At 45.2% G+C, this 23722-nt stretch overlaps 1 protein-coding gene across 2 annotated transcripts in view; it reads left to right on the top strand.

The window, feature by feature from the left end:
• The first annotated feature begins 1041 nt into the window (after positions 1–1041).
• Positions 1042–23722, top strand: part of SVOPL (SVOP like) — an 86674-nt gene continuing 63993 nt past the window's right edge. Inside the window, exons 1-5 of one of the 2 annotated variants that reach the window (XM_016945515.4) lie at positions 1042–2262; positions 2697–2788; positions 9127–9225; positions 18103–18174; positions 21249–21373. In XM_016945515.4, the coding sequence (XP_016801004.1) occupies positions 2181–2262; positions 2697–2788; positions 9127–9225; positions 18103–18174; positions 21249–21373 (470 nt within the window). In that variant the 5' untranslated portion in view covers positions 1042–2180. Of the gene's footprint in view, positions 2263–2696; positions 2789–9126; positions 9226–17080; positions 18175–21248; positions 21374–23722 lie in introns of those variants that run through there. The other variant, XM_016945514.4, reaches the window with a different exon arrangement.

Raw genomic sequence — 23722 nt, 5'->3', positions numbered from 1 at the left:
AATAATTATATTTGTTAATGTATTATATTTGTTAATAACATTATATTTGTTAATATTATATGTTATATAATAATTTCATATCTCTATTTCAAGTTCAAAATTGGGATTATAAATTTTTTACGTAGCTGAATTTGATTTTATATTTATCTTTTTCCTCTTAACAATGAAAACCTGGGTTCCTAACAATATTAACATAATTACTTTCCTTATCCTAAATATGTACTAATATGCAACTGATGATACCAATATTATTACTAACAATATCATTAGCAAGAATAGTTTAGGCTTTCTGTTTATCCCACTAGGAATATACAATTAAGTTACTATGTCTTAGAGTCATCTGAAAAAAAGTCTGGCCAGGCAGGGTGGCTCACGCCTGTAATCCCAGTACTTTGGGAGGCCGATGCGGGCGGATTCACAAGGTCAGGAGATCGAGACCATCCTGGCTAACACGGTGAAACCCCGTGTCTACTAAAAATACAAAAAATTAGCCAGGCATGGTGGCGGGCGCCTATAGTCCCAGCTACTCAGGAGGCTGAGGCAGGAGAATGGCGTGAACCCGGGAGGCAGAGCTTGCAGTGAGCCGAGATCAGGCCACTGCACTCCAGCCTGGGCGACAGAGCAAGACTCCGTCTCACACACACAAAAGTCTGTGTGGGTAAGCCACTAACTTGATACCCATCTTTACTTGTCTTAGTTTTCTTTCGGCTTTTAGAGTTAAGAATCCTTTTTAGGGTTAAATGCAAAAAGGCAAGGTAAAAAGAAGCAGCCAGGCATGGTGGCTCACGCCTGTAATCCCAACACTTTGGGAAGCCAAGGCAGGCGGATCACTTGAGGTCAGGAGTTTGGGACCTGCCTGGCCAACATGGCAAAACCCCATCTCTACTAAAAACACAAAAATTAGCCCAGTGTGGCAGTGGGTGCATGTAAGAGGGAGGAGAATTTCTTGAACCAGTAGGCGGAGGTTGCAGTGAGCCGAGATCGTGCCACTGCACTCCAGTCTGGGCGACAGGGCAAGACTCTGCCTCAAAAAAAAAAAAAAAAAAAAAAAAATGACAATGACATGCAAGAAAGCACACTGGAAATACAGGATCTGCGGAAGTGTGAAGTGCTGCTTTGCGATTGTTTTTCTGTATCAAAGCCATCTTCCCTCCCACTCAGAGGATGCTATTGGTTAAATTGCCAAGGCCTGCGTCTGGCCCCAGGCTCAAGGTTGGTTACTGGTCTCAGAGTCCTGGTTGTCTAATTTGGCCTCTTAATTTAGCTCGATTATCTAATTTAGCCATTTAGTCTCTCCATTTCTCAGGTTCCTTACATGCCAGACAGTGATAAATTATAATATTTCACAGATCTTCTGTGAAGATTAGAGGGAATAATTCATGTATGTAAAGTGTTCAGGATAATGATTAGTGAGAAATACTCTCATACAGAGTAATAATAGTAACGGCTTCCATTTATCAAGCACATTAGTACTTGCCACTTATGGGGGTGAGTGCTTTCTGTGAACTAACTCATTTAATCATCACAACAACCTTGAAAGTTGGGTGCCATTATTATATCATCCCCATTTTAGGAAACTCATTTGAGAAAACTGAGGTGTGCAAAGGGCAAATTCCTCAAAGCCACATACCTAAAAAGTAGTAGGGAAGGCTGGGCACAGTGGTTCACGCCTATAATCCCAGCACTTTGGGAAGCCGAGGTGGGCGGATCACCTGAGGTCAGAAATTCGAGACCAGCCTGGAGAACATGGTGAAACCCTGTCTCTACAAAATATACAAAAAAAATTAGCCAGGCATGGTGACGCATGCCTGTAACCCCAGCTACTCGAGAGGCTGAGGCATGAGAATCGCTTGAACTCAGAAGGCAGAGGTTGTAGTGAGCTGAGATTGCACCACTGAACTCCAACCTGGGCAATAGAGCGAGACTCCATCTCAATCAATCAATCAATCAATCAATAAAAAGTAGTAGGGAAAAAAAACACTGAGCTGCTTGGTTCCAGAGGCCCAGTATGAAAGAGGATAAAAATACTACCTCATTCGATTTTTGTGAGGGCTTCAGGAAATTTTGTGTATAGTGTGCCTGGCATATACTAACTATCCAATAACCATTATATTTCTTTCCTTCTTCCCTCCCTTGCTTCCACCAGGGAAGCTGTTTGGGGAACTTGAGCTATTTAGAAGATGGCAACCAAGCCAACAGAGCCCGTCACGATCCTCAGCCTTCGGAAATTGAGCCTGGGGACCGCAGAGCCACAGGTTAAAGGTGAGATTATCATAGAAGTCTCCAGCTCAACCTGCTGCTTAAAGAATCCTTTTTAAGCTTAAATGCAAAAAGGTGAGGTCAAAAGAAGCAGCCAGGCATGGTGGCTCACTCCTGTAATCCCATCACTTTGGGAGGCCGAGGCAGGCGGATCACTTGAGGTCAGGAGTTTGGGACCTGCCTGGCCAACATGGCGAAACCCCATCTCTACTAAAAATACAAAAATTAGCCCAGTGTGGCGCTGGGTGCATGTAATCTCAACTACTCAGGAGGCTAAGGGAGAAAAATTGCTTGAACTGGTAGGCGGAGGTTGCCTACCACTGACCCCCCATATTAACTTGTTTTTATAATAATGGGTTGGCTTTCTGAAGCTGATAGTCCACATGCATTCCCTTCCCTGCAGAAGCAATTTTTTCCACTTTGTCTTTTGTTGTTAGAGGCAAAGACGTTCACCGTGGAAGATGCAGTGGAGACCATCGGCTTCGGGCGTTTCCACATTGCCCTCTTTCTGATCATGGGCAGTACTGGGGTGAGTGCTCCTTCGAGATGTTGACGAAAAGTGTCAAACTCTGTAAAATATTTGAAGAGATTTATTCTGAGCCAAATATGAGTGACCATGGCCTGTGACACAGCCCTCAGGAGGTCCTGAGAACGTGTGCCCAAGGTGGATGGGGCACAGTTTAGGGAGGCAGGAGACATCCATCAAATACATTTAAGAAATACATTGATTTGGTCCAGAAAGGCGGGACAATTCAAATTCAAAACAGGAGTGGTGGGGGAGGGGGGACTTTCAGGCTATAGGTAAATTTAAACATTTTCTGATTGACAATTGGTTGAGTTTGTCTACAGACCTGGGATTGATAGAAAGGAGATGTTCAAGTTAAGATAAAAGATTGTGGCCACACACGGTGGCTGACACCTGTAATCCCAGCACTTTGGGAGGCTGAGGCTGGTGGATCACCCGAGGTCAGGAGTTTGAGACTAGCCTGGCCAACATGGTGTTGAAACTCCGTTTCTACTAAAAACACAAAAATTAGCTGGGCTTGGTGGCTGGTGCCAGTAATCCCAGCTACTCGGGAGGCTGAGGCAGGAGAATCGCTTGAACCCAGGAGGCGGAGGTTGCAGTGAGCTGAGATCGCGCCACTGCACTCCAGCTTGAATGACAGAGCGAGACTGTGTCTCAAAAAATAATAATAAAATGAAAAAAAAAAAAAGATTGTGGAGACTAAGGTTCTTTTGAAGTCTTATAGTGGCTGCCCTTAGAGACAATAGATGACAAATGTTTCCTATTCAGACCTTTAAAAGGTGCTAGACTTTTAGTTAATCTCTTCAGGATTGGGAGGGCCTGGAAGAAAAAGATCTAGCTCTGTGAATAGAGATTCTTTACAGATGCAAATTTTCCCCCACAAAGGACAGCTTTGCAGGACCATTTCAAAATACGGCAAAGAAACATGTCTTGGGGTAAAATATTTGACTTATTTCTTTTTCACATAATGTTATGCCAGATCGGAAAGTAAGTCACGATCTATAGGGTTAATAAAACCCATCTGATGAGAATTTATGGTTTGTAGGGCATGACTCCCCAGCCCCCTTAGACAGGAATTTGGGCAAAATAAAAACAATCAGAGCTTAGGCCTCAGAGATCACGTGGGTCTTCAAAGCTAACATCATTGGACGCAGCAGTCTTTTTTCTACTGACCTCAGGCTCTGGGCTCTCCAGTCCAGGGGGTGTAGGGATAAGAAAAAGAGCAGGAGGCCGGGCGCAGTGGCTCACGCCTGTAATCCCAGCACTTTGGGAGGCCGAGGCGGGTGGATCACGAGGTCAGGATATCGAGACCATCCTGGCTAACATGGTGAAACCCCGTATCTAATAAAAATACAAAAAAATGAGACGGGCATGGTGGCGGGCGCCTGTAGTCCCAGCTACTCGGGAGGCTGAGGCAGGAGAATGGCGTGAATCCGGGAGGTGGAGGTTGCAGTGAGCTGCGATAGTGCCACTGCACTCCAGCCTGGGTGACAGAGCGAGACTTCATCTCAAAAAAAAAAAAAAACAGGAACCCCAAGAGGTGGGTAATCCAAAAATCACTTTCATTCACCTTTGGCAGGTGTTCGGTTATAAAGCAAGTGAGCATTTGTGTCTGTGTTTTGGGAATTCAATACTCATTTTTTAAAATGATAGAAGTGGAGGTATTGGGAAGAATGGAGAAAACTATGGTATTATTTTATGTAAATTCGAACACATGGCTCTCAAACATTTTATGCATAAGAATCACCAGAGACGCCTGCTGTAATTACATATTTTCAGATCCTTTAAGAGGCACTGATGAAGGCTTGTTTACTGCTAGGGTTTGAACGTGTCCCTTCCAAAACCCAGGTGATGCCAGTGAGATAGTGTGAAGAGGCGGGGACTTTAAGAGGTGATTAGGCCATGAGGACTCCTCCGTCGTGAATGGGATCAAGGCCCTTATAAAAGAGGCTTCATGCAGCAGGAGTTTCAGCTTGTTTGCCTTTCCGCCCTGTGAGCACAGTGGTTCCTCCACTCTCGAAGGACACGAGGGAGTAGGTCCTCTCCAGGCAACAGAACCTGCTGGCACTTTGATCTTGGGCCTCCCAACCTGCAGAACTGTGAGAAGATGAATTTAGATTTCTTATAAATTGCCCAGTCTCAGGTATTTTGTGATAGCAACACAAATGGACTAAGACATACACCCTACGCTATTTTGAAGAAAGAAGAATGACAGCTTCACCCAGAGGCTTTCACAACAGTGGTGATGTCTGTGAACCCACACCACTACTCCCGCTTCCTCCTTTAGTAGGTAAGGTGAAAATACGTTAAGAACTCCAGGCCAGGCACTGTGGCTCATGCCTGTCATCCCAGCACACTGGGAGGTCAAGGCCGGTGGATCACCTGAGGTCAGGAGTCTGAGACCAGCCTGGCCAACATGGTGAAACCCTATTTCTACTAAAAATACAAAAAACTACGTGTGGTGGCATGTGTCTGTAATCCCAGCTACTTGGGAGGCTGAGGCAGGAGAATAACTTGAACCTGGGAGGCAGAGGTTGCAGTGGGCTTAGATTGCGTCACTGCACTCCAGCCTGGGCAACAGAGCAAGACTTTGGGGGTGGAAGGCGGGGAACAAAATAAAACTTCATACCCAGATGCATAATGATAATCAGACAGAATGGAAAATCAAAGATATGGGGTCCACTCAACAGTGGTGTTGGGCCGGAGGGTAAAAATACACAGGAGGGAGGTAAGTGAGAAAACGCTAGAGGGCTCTGACCCTCCCCAAACAGCTAAAAAGTATAAGAAAGGGTTGTGTGGGCCGGGCACGGTGGCTCACACCTGTAATCCCAGCACTTTGGGAGGCCAAGGCGGGTAGATCACCTGCGGTCAGGAGTTGGACACCAATCTTATCAACATGGCAAACCCTCATCTCTACTAAAAATAGAAAAAAATTACCGGGGTATGGTGGCACATGCCTGCAATCCCAGCTACTCGGAAGGCAGGGACAGGAGAATTGCTTGAACCCGGGAGATGGAGGTTGCAGCGATCCGAGATCGCGCCACTGTACTCTAGCCTGGGCAACACAGCAAGACTCAGTCTCAGTTAAAAAAATAAAATAAAAAGTAAAGGGTTGTGTGATCTGTAGGTAGCCATGTGAGTTTGATGCATCTTTCAAAATTGTTGCATTCTCAGGCAACAGTCTATTTTCTTTCTTTTTTTCTCTTTTCTTTTTTTTTTTTTTTGAGATGAGATCTAGCTATGTTGCCCAGGCTGGTCTCAAACTTCTCAGCTCAAGCAATCCTCCCACCTCAGCTTCCCAAAGTGCTGGGATTATAGGCTTAGCCACCAAGCCTGGCCTCAGGCAACAGTCTAGTATAAAAAAGAGAAAGGCAAGATGTGTCCTAGTCCTACTTTGATGATAACCAATGGTACAATTTAGAAGATTTCCTTATCTGTACAGTGAGGTCTCATAGGCTCCAAATTTGTTAAATTCCACATTTCAAGTGACAAATAGGTGTGACTAGGTGAAGTTTTACTATTAACTCTCCTCCACCTTCACCGAGAACATCTTGAGGAAGTGAAATGATCTCTGGTCTTCAAGTGTCTTTTTTTTTTTTTTTTTTTTGGGACGGAGTCTCACTCCGTCGCCCAGGCTGGAGTGCAGTGGCGTGATCTCGGCTCACTGCAAGCTCCGCCTCCTGGGTTCACGCCATTCTCCTGCCTCAGCCTCCTGAGTAGCTGGGACTACAGGCGCCTGCCACCACGCCCGGCTAATTTTTTGTATTTTTAGTAGAGACAGGGTTTCACTGTGTTAGCCAGGATGGTCTCGATCTCCTGACCTCATGATCTGCCCGCCTCAGCCTCCCAAAGTGTTGGGATTACAGGCGTGAGCCACCGCGCCCGGCCTCAAGTGTCTTACAGTCGTGAGAATTCTCCCCAGCTCACCAGCTAGGAAGGGCTCTCTGCCAGGCCACCCTCTCCTGTCTCACAAAGGAAGACAGAACTGCTTATTTGGGTGCAGGGACCAAATCTTTCGCCTGGTCTTACGATGGGATGCTTTATGAGCAGGATTCTTCCATCAGCATTGATATGTTGACAGTGATGGGCCGTGGCCCCTCCACCTGTTCAGGCCCTTATTCAGAGGCCATAGAAGCAGCAGTTGGGTTTCCATGCCTCATGTGACGGTGCATATAACAGCATCCACAGCAGCTGAGCAGCCTCAGCCTGTGACCAGGACTCCTAAGTCCTGGTCTTGTGTGTGTGTGCGTGTGTGTGTGTGTGTGTTTTCTGGGAGACGAAGTCTTGTTCTGTTGCCCAGGCTGGAGTGCAGTGGTGTGATCTCGGCTCACTGCAACCCCTACCTCCCGAGTTCAAGCGATTCTCCTGCCTTAGCCTCCTGAGTAGCTGGGATTACAGGCACATGCCACCACGCCCAGCTAATTTATTTTGTATTTTTAGTAGAGACAGGGTTTTGCTATGTTGGCCAAGCTGGTCTCAAACTCCTGACCTCAAGTGATTTGCCCGCCTCAGCCTCCCAAAGTGCTGGGATTATAGGCGTGAGCCACGTCGCCCGGTCAGTCCTGGTCATCTTTAAGACATTCCCTGAGGTCTAGAGTGAAGCTCCTCTGTGTACCCCACGATGGCTCCCTGCCTGGTCCCTCTCCCTTAAGGCTGCTATAGCAGAATGGGCAGAGTTTTATTCCTTATTGGTTTATTTCCTTCTAGAACTCTTTAGAGGAGTGGCATCTTGGTTAATATGGATCTGGCTGTTCTGTATTACTGAAGGAAGATGAGTTTATAAATCAAACATTCTTCTGAGATTATTATTATTTGTAGACAGGGTCTTGCTCTGTCACCCAGGCTGGAGTGCAGTGGTGCGATCTCAGCTCACTGCAACCTCCACCTCCTGGGTGCAAGTGATTCTCGTGCCTCATCCTCCTGAGTAGGTGTGCAGTACCATGCCCCACTAATTTTTGTATTTTTAGTAGCGATGGGGTTTTGCCATGTTGGCCAGGCTGGTCTCAAACTCCTGGCCTCAAGTGATCTGCCTACCTCAGCCTTCCAAAGTGCTCAGATTACAGACATGAGTCACCGGGTCAGCCTCTTCTGAGATAATTATGCTCTCTTACTTCTGATGCTTTTTGAACTAAAACTTGCCAGCTGGCCATATGAACTCTGGACACCACTATAATGCTCTCTTGTGGAGAGACAAGTCACTATAATATGTGTACTTCAAAGTCCCACACGCTGGCTGACATCATTCCACCTTTTTCATCCCAGACCTCCAAGTCATACAAGTATAAACATTATTATAATAACCCATATAGATATTCTATCAATGTTATCGACAGAATATGTGCCAAATTCATTTTCTCCTTTAGTTCCCTTTTTTTCCTCCTGATAACCTTGTCCCTGTCAATGATGTCAGTGTTCTTCCCTTCCACCAGACACAAAATCTCAGTCATCTTTGACTCATCCTTCATGATCCTTTACCTAACTTTCATCATCTATTTATAATTATTCCTTCAATTTTTTCTAGCATCTCCTTCTTTTTTTTTTTTTTTTTGAGAGACAAACTTATCCCTATAACGGATTGCAAAATATGGCTAGAGGATGATACTCAAATTGTATTGAAAGAAATATTTAGTAGCATTAAGTTTGTTAAATACACATTTTCTTAGGCTGAGTTCAGTGGCTCATGCCTGTAATCTCAGCACTCTGGGAGGTCAAAGTGGGAGGTTCACTTAAGCCCAGGAGTTTCCAGCCTGGACAACATAGTGAGATCCCATTTCTTCTTCTTCTTTTTTTTTAAAAAAACAAAAACAAAAAAAAAAAACACTTTCCTGCTGATGAACTCATATTACTTTGTACTCATTGCTTTATTTTCCAGCTTTCATGAATCTTACTATCCCAGCTTGAGATCAGAAACTGTCTCAAAAATCCATTTATAAGGCGTGTGCTCTGCAACCTTCACAATCATGAGTACAAAACAACAAAGCTAGTTGATGTGGATGCTGCTGGTTAGCTAGTTTCACTCCTTAGCTATGGGAGTGGCCTTCACACAGCTCCCTCCCAGTGCTACCATGCAACTGCTTGGTCAGCAAAATCATAAGTGAATACGTGTCACAAATTTTTGGGAACTCTCTCAAGTTGTTCAAACCATGAAAGTCACATCCACAAAGGCTGAAGTTCTATAGTTCCTCATCCAACTAGCAGTGCAGTGTGGGTATACAATAGATCCTCCCTGAATGGGGAAGGACAAAGGGGACAGGACTAGGTAGGATGATGGGCAGGCAGATATGAGAAGAAGTGATGACAAGCTGGCACTTAGACATGGCATGGTGTCCCTCTTCTTTAAGGTGGTTGAGGCCATGGAGATCATGTTGATAGCTGTTGTGTCTCCTGTCATCCGCTGTGAATGGCAACTGGAGAATTGGCAGGTGGCATTAGTAACCACGGTAAGTACCTGCTCCCTGTGCCGTGAACAAGCCAACTGAGGGCGTAGGCTCCCTTTCCTCCATCCTGCAGGGCTGAGAGCCAAAGGGTGTCTCACCACTTGGTATGTTGGCTTCCAAAACTCAAGGGTTTGCAGCATTTGATGTCTTCCTCACCTTTTTCTTTTCCTAGCATGCATAATCTTGAACTGCTTACTATCCACATGAGAGATGCAATTCAGAAAGTGATCCCTAAGTCATGGGTTAGTCATAGGTTAAATTGGGTCACTAAGGAAGCTATTTACATGGACCATAGTGACTTCACCAATCACCCTCACTGAATTATACTGTTACTCCTTCAACTTTTCTCAAAGACCATTAAGAATAGCCTTATGGGCCTGGTGCAGTGGCTCATGCTTGTAATCCCAGCACTTAGGGAGGCTGAGGCAGGCAGATCACCTGAGGTCAGGAGGTTGAGACCAGCCTGACCAACATGGTGAAACCCCATCTCTATTAAAAATACAAAAATTAGCAAGATGTGGTGGTGGGTGCCTATAATACCAGCTACTTGGGAGGCTGAGACAGGAGAATTGCTTGCATCTGGGAGGAGGAGGTTGCAGTGAGCCAAGACCATGCCATTGTGCTCCAGCCTGGGTGACAAGAGTGAAACTCCATCTCAAAAAAGAAAAAATAGCCTTATGAGTTGCACATCAAGTTTTCCTACAAAGTGGAATTGAAGATATCCATTCTTTCAAAAAGCATGTGTGTATGCATGTGTGCTGAGAAGACTACAAGCAGTATCACATTGTTTAAATAGTGAGAAAGGGGTAGTGATGGGAGGTGAAGCTGCAGAGGTGGGCAGGGCCAGAAGCACCCCACCTGCTGAGCATGAATTCCATTCTATAGCCACTGCTCCCCAACATTGGGCCAAACACATATAAACCCTCCACGCAAAAAATACGTGATACAAATACATATTACAGTTTTTCAGTTTGCCATTTCTTATAACCAAAATCAACATAATAGCATGATTGACTTCATAGTCATTATATATTTCTGATTAAATGGGTATGACAGTTCACCTTCTATCATAGAGCTTTGCAAAATATTTATTTTTAATCTTAAAAGAGGCTCCTGATATATAAGAATGCTGTGGAGGGTGGAGAGCCATTGGAAGGCTTCAGGGAAGGATGTGGTCAGTTTTCTAAGAACTCCAAGGAGATAAGGCTGCAGGGTAGAAGGTCAGTGAGGGTGTAACTGCCCTAGGGTTCATCTTTCCTAGTGCCCCGATAGAGCCAACTTATCAAGTGGAGGAATTGCAATAGAGAACGTGTTTAATAGACATAGAGTGGCTAAACCAGAGGCCAGAATTTTATTGTATCAGCCTCCCTGAAAATTTGGAGGCAAGCATTTTTTAAAGATAGTTTGGTTGGCAGGGGGCTAGAGAATGGGTATTGCTGATTGGTTGGAGATGCAATCATAGTGGTGTAGAAAATGGACCAAGTATGCTGAGTCTGCTTATGGGTTGGGGGGGTCACAGGACCAGTTGAGTCAGGGGTCATGGGTCTGGGTGGAGTCATCCTGTTGTCAAAAATGCAAAAGTCTGAAAAGACTTCTCAAAAGGCCAATCTTAGATTCTACAATAGTGATGTTATTTACAGGAGTAATTGGGGAAGTCGCAAATCGTGTGACCTCCAGAACAAAGGCTGGAAAGTGGCTGGTAATCCTTTAAGCCTACATCTTAACAGAATTCAGGCCCCTCTCATAATCCTACCTGGTGGCCTTTTATTACTTTATAAAGGTGGTTTAGTTTTGGGAAGAGCTGTTATCTAAACTGTAAACTAAATTTCTTCCAAAGTTAGTTTGACTTATGCCCAGGAAAGACCAAGGGCAGTTTGGAAGTTAAAGCCAAAATGGATTTGGTTAGGGCAGATCTCTTTCACTGTCATAATTTTTTCTATTACATTTTTTGCAAAGATGGTTTCAAAGGGGCTGTGGTATAAGTGGTAGAGTGAGGTTGTGTGTTCTGGAACGTATTTAGGAAGTAACATCAGCCAAGGAGGTCAAAGAACCAGCAGGTGGGGAGAGAAAGGTTGATTTACTTGGGTATTGAAGCTGGTTTTAATGAAGACAGGACTTTGTAAGTGCCAAGGGAAAACTTCCCTTCACCTTCCAAAGGTTTACTAAAAAAATCAACTGACAGAAGGTAGATTCATGGGGAAAAAAGGCATACAAAATTTTATTTTGATGGGCATAGCAGGAAGGAATCACAAGAGTGATTACCAATAACCCAGCTTGGGACAGAAACGTATATAGCCTTTTTCACAGTGGAGGATGCCAGTGGGCAAAGATTCTTTAGATGGGCAATAAGTCATAAGTGAGAATGAATGGACCAGGGAGGTGTGAGGCAGGCATTACAGGAAGGTGAGGGGTGGAGTTGCACAGGAACAAAGGTGGTTCTGTTATCCAGGTGATCTCTGGGAGCTGCCCTCAGAGGACTAGGTGAAAAGTCTGGAGCAATGTGATACCCCCAGCCTCTTCTCTTTTCTGGTGGCTGATCTTTGTAATTTGACATGATCCCTAGGGAGCGGGTTTAAGATAATTGCGTTCCCTTTTTTTTTGTTGTCATTGTTGTTGTTTTGTTGAAACAGAGTCTCCCTCTGTTGCCCGGGCTGGAGTGTGGTGGTGCGATCATAGCTCACCGCAGCTTTGAACTCCTGGGCTCAAATAATCCTCTTGCCTTAGCTTCCTGAGTAGCTAGGATGTGGGTCACCACACCTGGCTAATTTGAAGAGGCTAGTCTCTACTCCTGGCCTCAAGCAATCCTCCTGCCTAGGCCTCTCAAAGTGTTGGGATCACAAACTGAGTTACCACACCTGGCCCAGTTGCATTCCTTTTGGAACAAAGCTTTCTTGGTCAGATAAGGAAACTGCAGAGAGCCCTTCCCTGTGCTTGAGGGCGAAGGAGCAAGACAAGGTTAGAGGGACCTTGATTCTGATGCAGCTGCCACTATCCTCTCCACATGTCAAAATGCCAGTCTTTGTTGTATCGCTTTCTGGGCCCCAAGACTTAATAGAAGAACTATGAGCCCAGGTGCTCAAATCCTCACTAAAGGGAGTGTCTGGGAGGTAGGTAGACTATGATGGGTGGAGGATGGCAGTCAGGTGGCAGAGGCCTTGAGGGCAAATTCTGTAAGACAGTGAGAGCTAGTCTGAAACTGGTGGTGGAGAATTCCAGAAGAATTCCTCCTGCTCCCCAGACTGACAAGGCTGTGCTCAAAGGAGTAGCCCCAGAAGGTGGCAGGGGAAGGGGATGTCCCTGTCACTCACTGCGTTAACCAAATCTTACCTGTGAATTTTAATCTTTGGGGGTGGCATCAGGGAAAATTCCCTCACTTGAGGAACTGGTTGGAGTTCTTCTCTCAGGTAATGCATGGTATTGCCCAATTGTGTTTCTTTCTGTGTCTTGGAGGCTGGGAAGTTTGGATTCCAGTTGTATGCCCAATCACAGCAGCACATCTAAAAATCTGCCCTGATTTTTGCTAACCCAAATGAGATATTGAGGCAAAAATCTCAGTCATCTGAGGTTTATTGAACTAGAGCTTGAGGGCGTGACTGGGAAGAATGTAACAGCCCAGCGGGTTCACCTTGCCCGCTGACTAGACAGAGCTGATTTCTCAAGACAGGGGAATTGCAATAGAGAAGGAGTAATTCCCACAGAGCCGGCTGTGTGGGCAACCGGAGTTTTATTGTTATTCAAATCAGTCTCCCTGAGCATTTGGGAGCAGAGTTTTTAAGGACAACTTGGTGGGTGGGGGAAGGCCAGCGAGTCGAGAGTGCTGATTGGGTGGGTTAGAGATGAAATAGTAGGGAATTGACGCTTTCCTCTTGTGCTGAGTGAGTTCCTGAGTGGGTGCCACAAGATCAGATGAACCAGTTTATTGGTCTGGGTGGTACCAGCTGATCCATCAAGAGCACCATCTGCAAAATATCTCAAGCACTGATCTCAGGAACAGTTTAGGGAGGGTCAGAATCTTGTAACCTCCAGCTGCATGACTCCTAAACCACAATTTCTAATCTTGTGGCTAATTTGTTAGTCCTACAAAGGCAGTCTAGTCCTAGCCAAGAAGGAGGTTGGTTTTGGGAAAGGGCGGTTATCATCTTTGTTTTAAACTATAAAGTAAGTTACTCCCAAAGCTAGTTCAGCCTACACCCAGGAATGACCAAGGACAGTTTGGAGGTTAGAAGCAAGATGGAGTTGGTTAGGTCAGATCTCTTTCACTGACTCAGTTACAATTTTGCAGTGTCAGTTTCAAGAACACCAGCTATGGAAACATCTGTGGCTTGAAGCAGAGGTTTCTGGGTGACTCAGGATTTATACTCTCTTTTAAAGGAAAGAAAGCCTGTAGGAAGAGGTGGGTAGCCAGCCAATGAGGCAAATGGTTACATGTCTGTGAGATTTTAATTAGTGCCCAGTAAATCTACATTTTATATAAAATGAGGTGAACATTGGAAGAAAAAAGGGAGAGTAAAGGAAGCATCAATTATGCAGATGTCTCAGGGCAGGTGGAAGAATGGTCTCATCTTCTGGGAAGAATGAGTCTCATCACTTGGGAAGATGAGCTTGCAATCAACATTATCAGTGTGAAATCTAACAGATGTTAGTTGTAGAAGCTAGACTTAGATAGAAAACCTAAGTTACAATGGACATGTCCTTGCTTTATAGGAGGATATGCATCTTGAAGGGTTTCAAGACCAGCAAAGAATTTTCCATGGGGGGTCTGGCTGATGGATAATACTTTGACATAAGATTGTGAAGCAACAGCTATTCAAGGATGGCTAGTGTTGCATGAGTCTGTCTTCAGGCTTAACCTCCTCTTTGGTGTAATGAGTTTAGGAGTCCCGAGATGTTTTATTTTTCCATTATATTATCTTAGTTCCATCTCCCTCATTAAAACTCCTCTTATTAACTTTGGAGCCCTGGTTCCTTTTTGTGTTTTTAAAGCTCTCTAATACTTGTTGTCCCAAAGACCACCAGGATGGCTAAATAATAGAAAGGACAGTTTTATTGGCAATAGTGATTTGCAAGCCTGAAAGAGACAGTCTCCAGTGTGCATTGAAGTTGCTTTCTCTTGGAAGAGGAGAAGGACAGTTTGGGTTTTATGTTTCACAAGGCTGGCATCATACATATTTGGCAGGTCTGGGGGCAAAGCTATACATATTTGTGAGGGGATCCTACATGCAGACTAGGTAAGCTCGTTTGTAACATACATCACATGTTCACTTTGGGGCAGGGTTTTAGCATTAAAATGAGGTGGAATTTGGCTCTTTATGTCAAAGGTGAACTACAGAAAACAAACAGTTTGTGCACTCTCTGTATAAGCTGCTGAAACTGGCCTGAGGTCTGCAGTAGCTTATCCAAAAAGAATGTCAGTAAGGCTGGTCCTCTGTCCAATCAGCACTGTAGTGGCCTGGGTTGTAAATCAGCTTGATATCTCAGAAAGGAATTCAGAAATCTGCCATGTCTGCCAGGCCCTGAACCCTTGACCTGGAGATAACTTTTGTTTCTTTAACCTTGGGGCCCGTCTTAGTTGCTAAAGGGGTGTCTATTTTGGTGTCTCAGATCATATGCTTTTGGAAAAATTTTTAGAAATAAAGTTTTTACTTAGACTTGTAATAAAGTGACTCAATTGCTTTCTGTTTTCTTCTACATATAAAATACTTTAGACAGTGTCAACCTAAAATAAAAGAGAAGCTCTCCAGAGAAATGAGTTTATTTGGAAAGGAATGACAGATGATTGCAATCTGGGAATTCCTGTGCCATGGCGAACCGTGGCCGGGCCACAGGTGTATCCAGGAAGGCAAGGAAAGTCGAGAGTTTTTTAAAGACAAAATGAGGAAGGCTACATAAGTTATTTTGAAATACTTTTCCTTGGCTACAAGGATCAGTAACAACGGTGGCATCAGTCCGAGGTAGAACAGGCTGGGTATTGTTCTTGCAGAAGCAGTTTCTTGTTTTTTGTTTTGTTTGTTTTTGAGACGGTGATACACTCTGTTGCTCAGGCTGGCCTTGAGCTCCTGGGCTCAAGCGATCAGTGGTCTTTGTGCAAGGCTGTGGTTTTCAGAGTCCTTATTACAGTTTTTGTGTGCCCGAGAGCCCTTCCTCTCTTGCCTACCATCCCATTTTGGTAGGGTGTGGCCTAAGTGACTCCATTTTGGTTCTCATGGCTTTCAGAAAAGCGTTACTTGCCAATCCTTGTATCTTTAGGGTGACCCTATAACTTTATGTTTAATTCTAACTGATCTGTACCCCAGTTGGCTTGTATATATGCACCTCTTAGATCCTTGAGAATGCTGGAGATCCAGGTGTGGCATTTGCACCTGCACTACAAAATTATATTACGTGACACCGTTTTTTATAGTACATGACACACATGTAAATGTGATATTTACAGCTCATATTTCATTGGCTGCATTTGTGCTGTTTCCTAAGGTGCCTACAGAGGCTCCTTCCAGCAGGTACACAATCTCCCTCATTAGGCCATCACAGCTCAGCAGACTTCTCTCTAAGCAGCTGAACTCTCCCAAGGTGACTGTTTCCTTCTCTGGGCTCCTCCCATCCTCCTGTCTTGGCTTAGCCCATCTGACTCTGACCCTGTCCCTGAGCTTACTGGGAACAATTGTGCTAAACGGAAGGGCCAGGCTAATGAGCAACATTGTCAGTCTCCCAGGCCCCCCAACCCCATTTTCTAAGCGGGTGTTAATTGAGAAAACTAAAGAATTGTGGGGCTATGATGGCCCTTGTGTTTTGTAAGAGTCATGCTGAAGAAACGCTTTGTGTGTTGCTTAAATCAGAAACAGTGGAGTCATGTCATGTATTAAAGACAAGCACCTGCAGAAAAGAGCTGACCCTAGGGAGGCGGCGAGGGGGGGCGGGGGAGGGTCGAGCGTGGGGGTGGGGGTAGGAAGGGTCGAGCATGGGGGTGGTTGGGGGAAGGGTCGGGGTGGAGGGGAAGGGTCGAGGGCAGGGGTCGGGGGGAAGTGTCGGGGGTCAGGGGAAAGGGCGGGAATGGGGGAAGTGTCGGGGGAAGGGTCGAGGGTGGGCGTGGGGGTAAGGAAGGGTCGAGCGCGGGGCTGGTTGGGGGAAGGGTCTGGGTTATGGGGGAAAGGTCGAGGGCAGGAGTTGGGGGGAAGGGTCGAGCGCCGGGGTGGCGGAGGTGGAAGAGCTGGGGGTGAGCAGCAGCAGTGTGCGGGGGAGGGGGGAAGGGCGCAAGAGAGGATCAGGGGTCAGCGGCACACCCATGGAGGATCAGGGGTGCGTCCGATGGAGGGTCAGGGACGCTGGAGAGTTAGGTGCGCGCCCGATGGAGGATCAGGGGTGCTGGAGATTAGGCGCGCATCCGGTGGAGGGTCAGGGGCGTGCCCGATGGAGGATTAAAGGCGCTGGAGGGTTAGGCGCGCGCCTGATGGAGGATTAGGGGTGCTCGAGGGTTAGGCGCGCGCGCCCGATAAAGGGTCAGGGGCTTGCCCAGTGGAGGATTAGGGGCGCTGGAGGGTTAGGCGCCCGCCTGCTGGAGGATACGGAGTGCCAGCCTGCTGGAGGATACGGGGTGCCAGAGGGTTAGGCACGCGCCCAATGGGTCAGAGGCGTGCCCGATGGAGGATTAGGGGCGTTGTAGGGTTAGGCGCACGCCTGATGGAGGGCCAGGGGTGTGTCCGATGGAGGATTAGGGGTGCTGGAGGGTTAGGCGCGTGCCCGATGGGGGCTCAAGGGCGCTGGAGGGTTAGGCGCGCGCTAGGTGGGGCGCGCGAGGGAGGCAGGACGTCTTCCAGGTAGAGGGTGGGGGAGGGGGAGGGCAGGGGAGGGTGCACAAGAAGGGGGTACCACTGAGGATCGTGGGGGGCGAGTGAGGGAGGCAGAGGGAGAGCCGGAGCCCCAGCGAGCGGACAGGTTTCTGTCTCTGCAGTCTGTCAAACAGGGTTACGGAACGTTTCTGTCCTAGAAAGTGTAGCGTGCAGGACCCAGTCGTGGCTTTTGTCGTGCAAGAATATATATGATGAATTTTTCATGGTTCCGTGTGGGAGAAATGCATTTCAGTCTTCCCTCTAAAGAATGAAGGAAGGAGAAAAAAAGCAGAACAGCGACAGCGAAAGGGAAACAGAGCTGTTTCTGGTTTGTTTTGTTTTCCCCTAGAAATGCGAGCTGACAGCATTCCTTTGATTGCCCTGGAGGCCGTCAGTCAGGGCTGCAGTGAAGCCTGAACTTCTTGAAGGCAGGAAAATAAGGAGCCCAGAGGCACAGACAGCAGCTGAGGTCTCAGGCCAAGTTATAATAAATAAAACCCTAGTGTCAAATCCCAGGTCCTTGAATTTTATCAGGGGAGGACAGGCCATTGTGAGAACGAGTAAGGAAAAGAAGTAGGTGTATCTTAGGACTTATGAATGTTCTGAAGAGTTTTTTAAATGAGTGATTGGATTTGGTGTTTAAAGTTATGTCTATTTGTAATAACATAAAGGGAGACTGCTTCTAGTGGCCCCAATTTGTGTACTGTATAAGGCAGCGCATGAACGGACAATTTTAAAAATTACAGTGGAAATTGACAAGTACACATCTGAATAGAGTGGAGCCGAAGCCGTCCTCTAGCAACAGGCGGGTGGCAGCTCAGAGGACCCCGTTTCCACCTGGGGCAGGATCTGCCTTGTTAGGCTCCCGCCAACAGGGAGCCGAAATCCTGAACATGAAGGGCCTCAGGGGCAAGCAAGACCAACGTGAAACCCTGTTCTTTAAATTAACTTCCATCCCTCCCGTATTTCCAGCCTACTTCTAATGAAAATGGCTAACGGGGTAAAGTAACATCTAAAACCTGCTTAGAGAACCGTTTTGTCTCGCTCCCACTTGCAGATGGTGTTTTTTGGCTACATGGTTTTCAGTATCCTCTTTGGCCTCCTGGCTGACAGATATGGCCGCTGGAAGGTAGGTGGGGCCTCACAGTAGCATTTGGAATTGTCTTTTGTGTATTCTTTTGGGGGCAACCTTATCACTGTTTCTCTTTAGTAGGTATCTCCCTCCCAATACCCAAGATAGAAAATGCAGACATTTCCCTCCCTGATGGAACATTCCAGGCTTATCTTCTGGACATTTTTCTCAGGGTGCCTGTGCCTGCAGCCGTTCCTCTGCAGTCCAGGTGTGGAGTAAAAGGAGATGCAGGTATTATAGAGTTCTAAGAAATCTCTACCTAGAAGGATTAAAGGAAGGAAGGCCGCTAAGTGGCTCTATTTGAACTTTTAAAGGTTGGGACTTAGAAGCAGTCATGGGTTGGTTAGATGCCCCCACCACGTCCAGTTTACTGTGGTGGTGTTGAGAACAGAGGTCTGATATCAGTGGGGGCACACATCTGTTCTCCATTTATCCATATCTTCGCTTCTAATGAGTTAATAAGGGGAATGGAAAAGGCCCCTTTGCCCTTCAGAGCAGCCCCTATTGGGAGGTGTTTTCCTCTGGTTTTCATTTAAATGACTAGTCCACTGCTGCAGCAGCAAGCTCAGAAGAAGCTGTTCTTTCAGGACTACGTGTCATGAGTGAGTGTCCATAAAGTCTCTAGCCCCCCAGAGCACCCAAGTAGGTTGGGAGGGAGCAAGTCTCCCTTAATTTTGGGGCAAGAAAACTCACCCTCAGGCACCTATCTGTTTGAAACTAGCAGGAACTGGCCACAAATGAAAAGAGAAGTCCAAATTACAATCAGTAGGAAACAGATGCAAGTTTTAAAGCCTGTGATGGAATTTTAGAACAAGAAAAAGTAAAATGACTAGTGCTGGATGGCCAAGACCATAAGCCAAACTTGCTGCTATTAGGCAGAGGCAGAGAAAGCAGAAGTTCTCTGCAGAGCCATTTGCCTGAATGTCCCGTCCAGGGACAGAAATGGAAGCCCATGCTCTTAAATGAGAGAGTTTATAAAGAAGCCACCCAAACTGTAGACCTCAACCTGAAGGAAAGGAGGGCCAGATTCAGAAAGACTCACCCTTTTGCCCCCAGCGAAACCTCTGGAGTTAGGGGAACGCAGTGGGTTCGTGCAGCAAGTTCAAGAGGAGCCTACTGGTAATTGTGGGGGTAAGGGGTGGTGTTGTTCTGAACCTTGCCAGCTATGCCAGAAATATTGACCTAAAGGAAGAAACAGAGGCGAAATTAATATAAGTAGGGAGTTTATTTGGACCAAGATTGAGGATTGCAGCTCGGAAGTCATACAGTCCAGTTGCCCTGAATATATGCTCCGATTAGCAGCGGTTACAAGTGGGTTTTTTAAAGGAGGAGAGAAAAGAATTTGGGGGCACTTCCTAAGTTATCTACTAATAATTTACATTGGTTCATTAAAATAAGGTATGCTATCAGCTGATTCTACATCTTTCTTGGTGTCACAAAATCTAAAAACATGGAGATGATGAGCGTCACATTGTGCAACTTGCGGTAACATTTTAGGTAATTTATCAGCTAGTCTGGAAACTACAGGGAAGGTAAGAAAAACAAAATGAAATACAATTACCCTGGGCATGGGTGCGGGAATGTGACTGGAGTCGCATGCTCCTGTTTCTCTGGACCTGATAAATTCTGCATACCTCACATTCCTCAGACTGTTCTGAGCTGCTTTTCTCTCTTAAGTTGATGGATGTATGGAGTTAAAACATATTAGAGTGTGGACATTTGCAGGTATAAACATAAGCAGCTACACATTTTGCTCATGTTGGTATAGCTTTGAAACTAGCTACTTGCTCAAAGTCACGTACCTACTAAGATTAGACATCAAGACATAAATTATGTCTTCTGATTACAAACCCAGGTCTGTCTTTTCTATTTGCTTGATTTCTGGTGAAATCCTCTCTGAGCGTAAACACAAATGGAGGAATCTCAAAGGAAAACATTAGTAGAATTGGCTGTATGTTTTAAAGTACATGAAATAAATATCATAGATTCTTGTAAATTTGAAAACACGAGTATCTCAAGCACAAAAAGGCATTTTATAAAAGAAATACAAATTGTCAAACTTTGAAAAAACATTAAAGCACAGGAGTTATCAAAAACAAAATACATAGCAAGATATAATTTTTCCTTATCAAATATGTAAGGAAATTTTTCCTTAAAGAGTCCTGCACCGTTGAAATGGACATTTTCATGACTTGCAAGTATATAGACACCCTTACTATATATAACACCCTGTTGGTGTTAATATATCATTATTATTATATAATATTATTAAACCCTATTGGTATAATTTTTCTGACCATCAGCCTGGCAGTATGAAACATGAACCTTGAAAATATTCTGCTAACCTGAACATTTGTCTTCCAGAAATCTAGCTTGCTAAAGATATCAGAGAGGGCATAACGACTTATGCACAGATATCATCACAGCTTATTTTAATAATGAGAAGATCTGAAACAACTTAAACTGCAACAGTAGAGCAAGGTCTTATGTATTATATTACATGTATGAAAGTACATCTTTCCACTGGAACATTTACAGCCAGCCATTAACACTTTGTTTTCTCTTATAAACAGAGAAGATAAAACAGTGTTAAGAGTTATCTTCTCTGGGTTGGACAATCAATGGTGATTTCAGTTTCTTAATTTTCTTTTTTCTTCTGTATTGTTTACTATGAATTTATCCTTATAATTAAAGAAAAAGCAAATACCTTAAATGTTCTCCTTGTACTCCTCCCAACATACTGCCTCGTTACGTCCCCAGCAGCCCTGTGGGTAGGGAGGACACGTTTTTGCCTTTTGATGTCCAAGTTCGGGGACCTGCCACCCATGAGGGTGGGCACAGCAGGGTAGTTTTAAAGAATGGTCTGAACTTGGTAGGTCTGGGCTTCCAGACAGTAGAATGGCATGGATTGTATTGTTGGATGATTGTGAAAGACCAGTGGGCTTGCTACAGGTTAGCTCCTCAGAGAAGCAACTATCAGGATGGAAACCGAAAATCGCCTTCAGAAGTTAGGGCTTCTTCCCTCCCCACATTGAGGCAGGTCCCATTCATGTGTTCTGTTGTTGCTTCAGATTCTGCTCATCTCGTTCCTGTGGGGAGCCTATTTCTCCTTGCTGACCTCGTTTGCTCCTTCGTACATCTGGTTTGTCTTCCTGCGGACGATGGTGGGCTGTGGTGTGTCCGGCCACTCGCAAGGGTAAATATGTTACCCAGGGGACCCTGAGACAGAAACGTGTACCCTTGCAGGCCCTGACGCACACACACTGCGCTTAATAGACCAAAAGCATTGTGAACCCAACATATCTGAGACAGGTTTCAGTCCATTTAGAAAGTTTATTTTTGCCAAAGTTAAGGATGTGGCCATGACACAGCCTCAGAAGGCCCTGAGGACATGTGCCCAAGGTAGTTGGGGTACAGCTTGTTTTATACATTTTAGGGAGACATAATACATCAATTAATACATGTAAGGTTTACATTGGTTCCATCTGGAAGGGCAGGACAACTCAAAGGGTGGGGGGCTTCCAGACCACAGGTAGATTTTAACATATTAATTTTTTTTTTTTTTTTTTTGAGATAGAATCTGGCTCTGTTGCTCAGGCTGGAGTGCAATGGCACAATCTCAGTTCACTGCAACCTCTGTCTCCTGGGTTCAAGCGATTCTTTTGCCTCAGCCTCCAAGTAGCTGGGATTACAGATGCCTGCCACCATGCCCAGCTAATTTTTTGTATTTTTAGTAGAGGTGGGGTTTCGCCATGTTGGCCAGGCTAGTCTCGAACTCCTGACCTCAGGTAATCCACCCACCCGCCTTGGCCTCCCTAAGTGCTAGGATTATAGGTGTGAGTCACTGTGCCTGGCTGATCTAAACATATTCTGATTGGCATTGGTTGAAGGAGTTATCAGTAGAAAAGAATGTCCAGGTTAAGACATTCTGGTCTCCACAACCAAGGTTTTATCATGCAAATGAAGCCTCCAGGTAGCCAGCTTCAGAGAAAATAGATTGTAAATGTTTCTCACCAGACTTAAGGTCTGCGTTGATGCTAATGCTAGAGGGGTATAATGAGGCATGTCCGACCCCACTTCCTGTCGTGGCCTGAACCAGTCTTTCAGGTTAAATTTTAGAGTGCCCTGGCTGAGGAGGGAATCCATTCAGATGGTGGTAGTTGGGAGATGAACGGGGTTGGGGTGGGGGAGGGGGCACTTCAAATTTTATTTCTAGTTTACAGCATTAATAAGTTACAGATTTATAGATGTCACTTGTGCAAACTCAGTTTAAGCTTTGTTTGGCTTTTAGTGATAGCTGCTTATTTAATGCTCCAGCAGGAGCAGTTTTCTCCTTAAAATGATGCTTGATGGTGAGGCTAGCAGAGTGCTAGATCAAGCAGGTGTTAGCTTTTTTGTTCATAAGGCTAGTCATTGTTTTTGAGATGTGCAATATTTTGTTACAGTAAATACTAACAAGTGTCAGGTAACAAAATGTCAACCCAGGCTGGGCGTGGTGGCTCGCATCTGTAATCTGAGCACTTAGGGAAACTGAGGCAAATCCCTTCAGCCCAGGAGTTCAAGACCAGCCTGAGCAGCATAGTGAGACCCTCGCTCTACAAAAAAAAACAAACAAAAATTTTTGAAGTCAATCCAAACATAATTGATTAATTTCTTGAATTTGTTGGAAGAGTTTAGTTTGACCATAAGCCCCTGTAACATTTAGGAGTAACTATTTTTGAGTACTATCACCCTATGATTTAAGACTCCTCTTGTAAAAGGGAGGGGGGGAATATGTCAGATGGGATCGAACTAGAGTGACTCCATCTTTAATAGGGGCTGGGTAAAATGAAGCTGAGACTTGCTGGGCTGCATTCCCAGGAGGTTAGGCATTCCTAGTCACAGGAAGAGATAGGAGATCAGCAGGACTGGTTTCACAGGATACACATCACAAGACACCCCGCTGATAAAACAAGATGTGGTAAAGAAACTGGCCTAAACCCACTAAAACCAAGATGGCGACCAAAGAGAGCTCTGATTGTCTTCACTGCTTATTATACTCTAATTATAATGTATTAGCATGCCAAAAGACACTCCCAGTGGTGCCAGGACAGCTTACAAATGCCATGGCAATGTCCAGAAATTACCCTAAATGGCCTAAAATAGGGAGGAACCCTCAGTTGCAGGAACTCCCCTCCCCTTGAATTCACAGGACCCCTTGGGCTCTTCTCTTCTTGGTGCCTTGGAGGAGATTATTCTTAAAATATGTTAGGAGATGTCAAAGCACCTAATTACTGCCTTCATGTGTTAGAGAAAGAATTGTTCTTCCCTGGGGCATACAGTAAGCTTTGAGCTTTGGAGCCCTAAAGGAGTAGAAGCTAAGTAAAAATTTAAAACATTCCCCAGGAAACAGCTCAATAAATATGTTAAAAATCCCCAAATTCTGGCTAATAACAGCAACAGAGAAGAGCAATTAGAAAACTGATGGAATATGTTTCTATTTATTCTTATATTCAGAAGAAAATATGTACTTAATTAGAAACTTGTGCCTTGACTGTCCTCATGA

The sequence above is a fragment of the Pan troglodytes genome, chromosome 6, assembly GCF_028858775.2.
Source record: "Pan troglodytes isolate AG18354 chromosome 6, NHGRI_mPanTro3-v2.0_pri, whole genome shotgun sequence".
Classification (NCBI taxonomy): domain Eukaryota; kingdom Metazoa; phylum Chordata; class Mammalia; order Primates; family Hominidae; genus Pan; species Pan troglodytes.
Note: the sequence above shows the minus strand (reverse complement) of the source record. Positions and strands in the feature narration are given on the sequence as shown.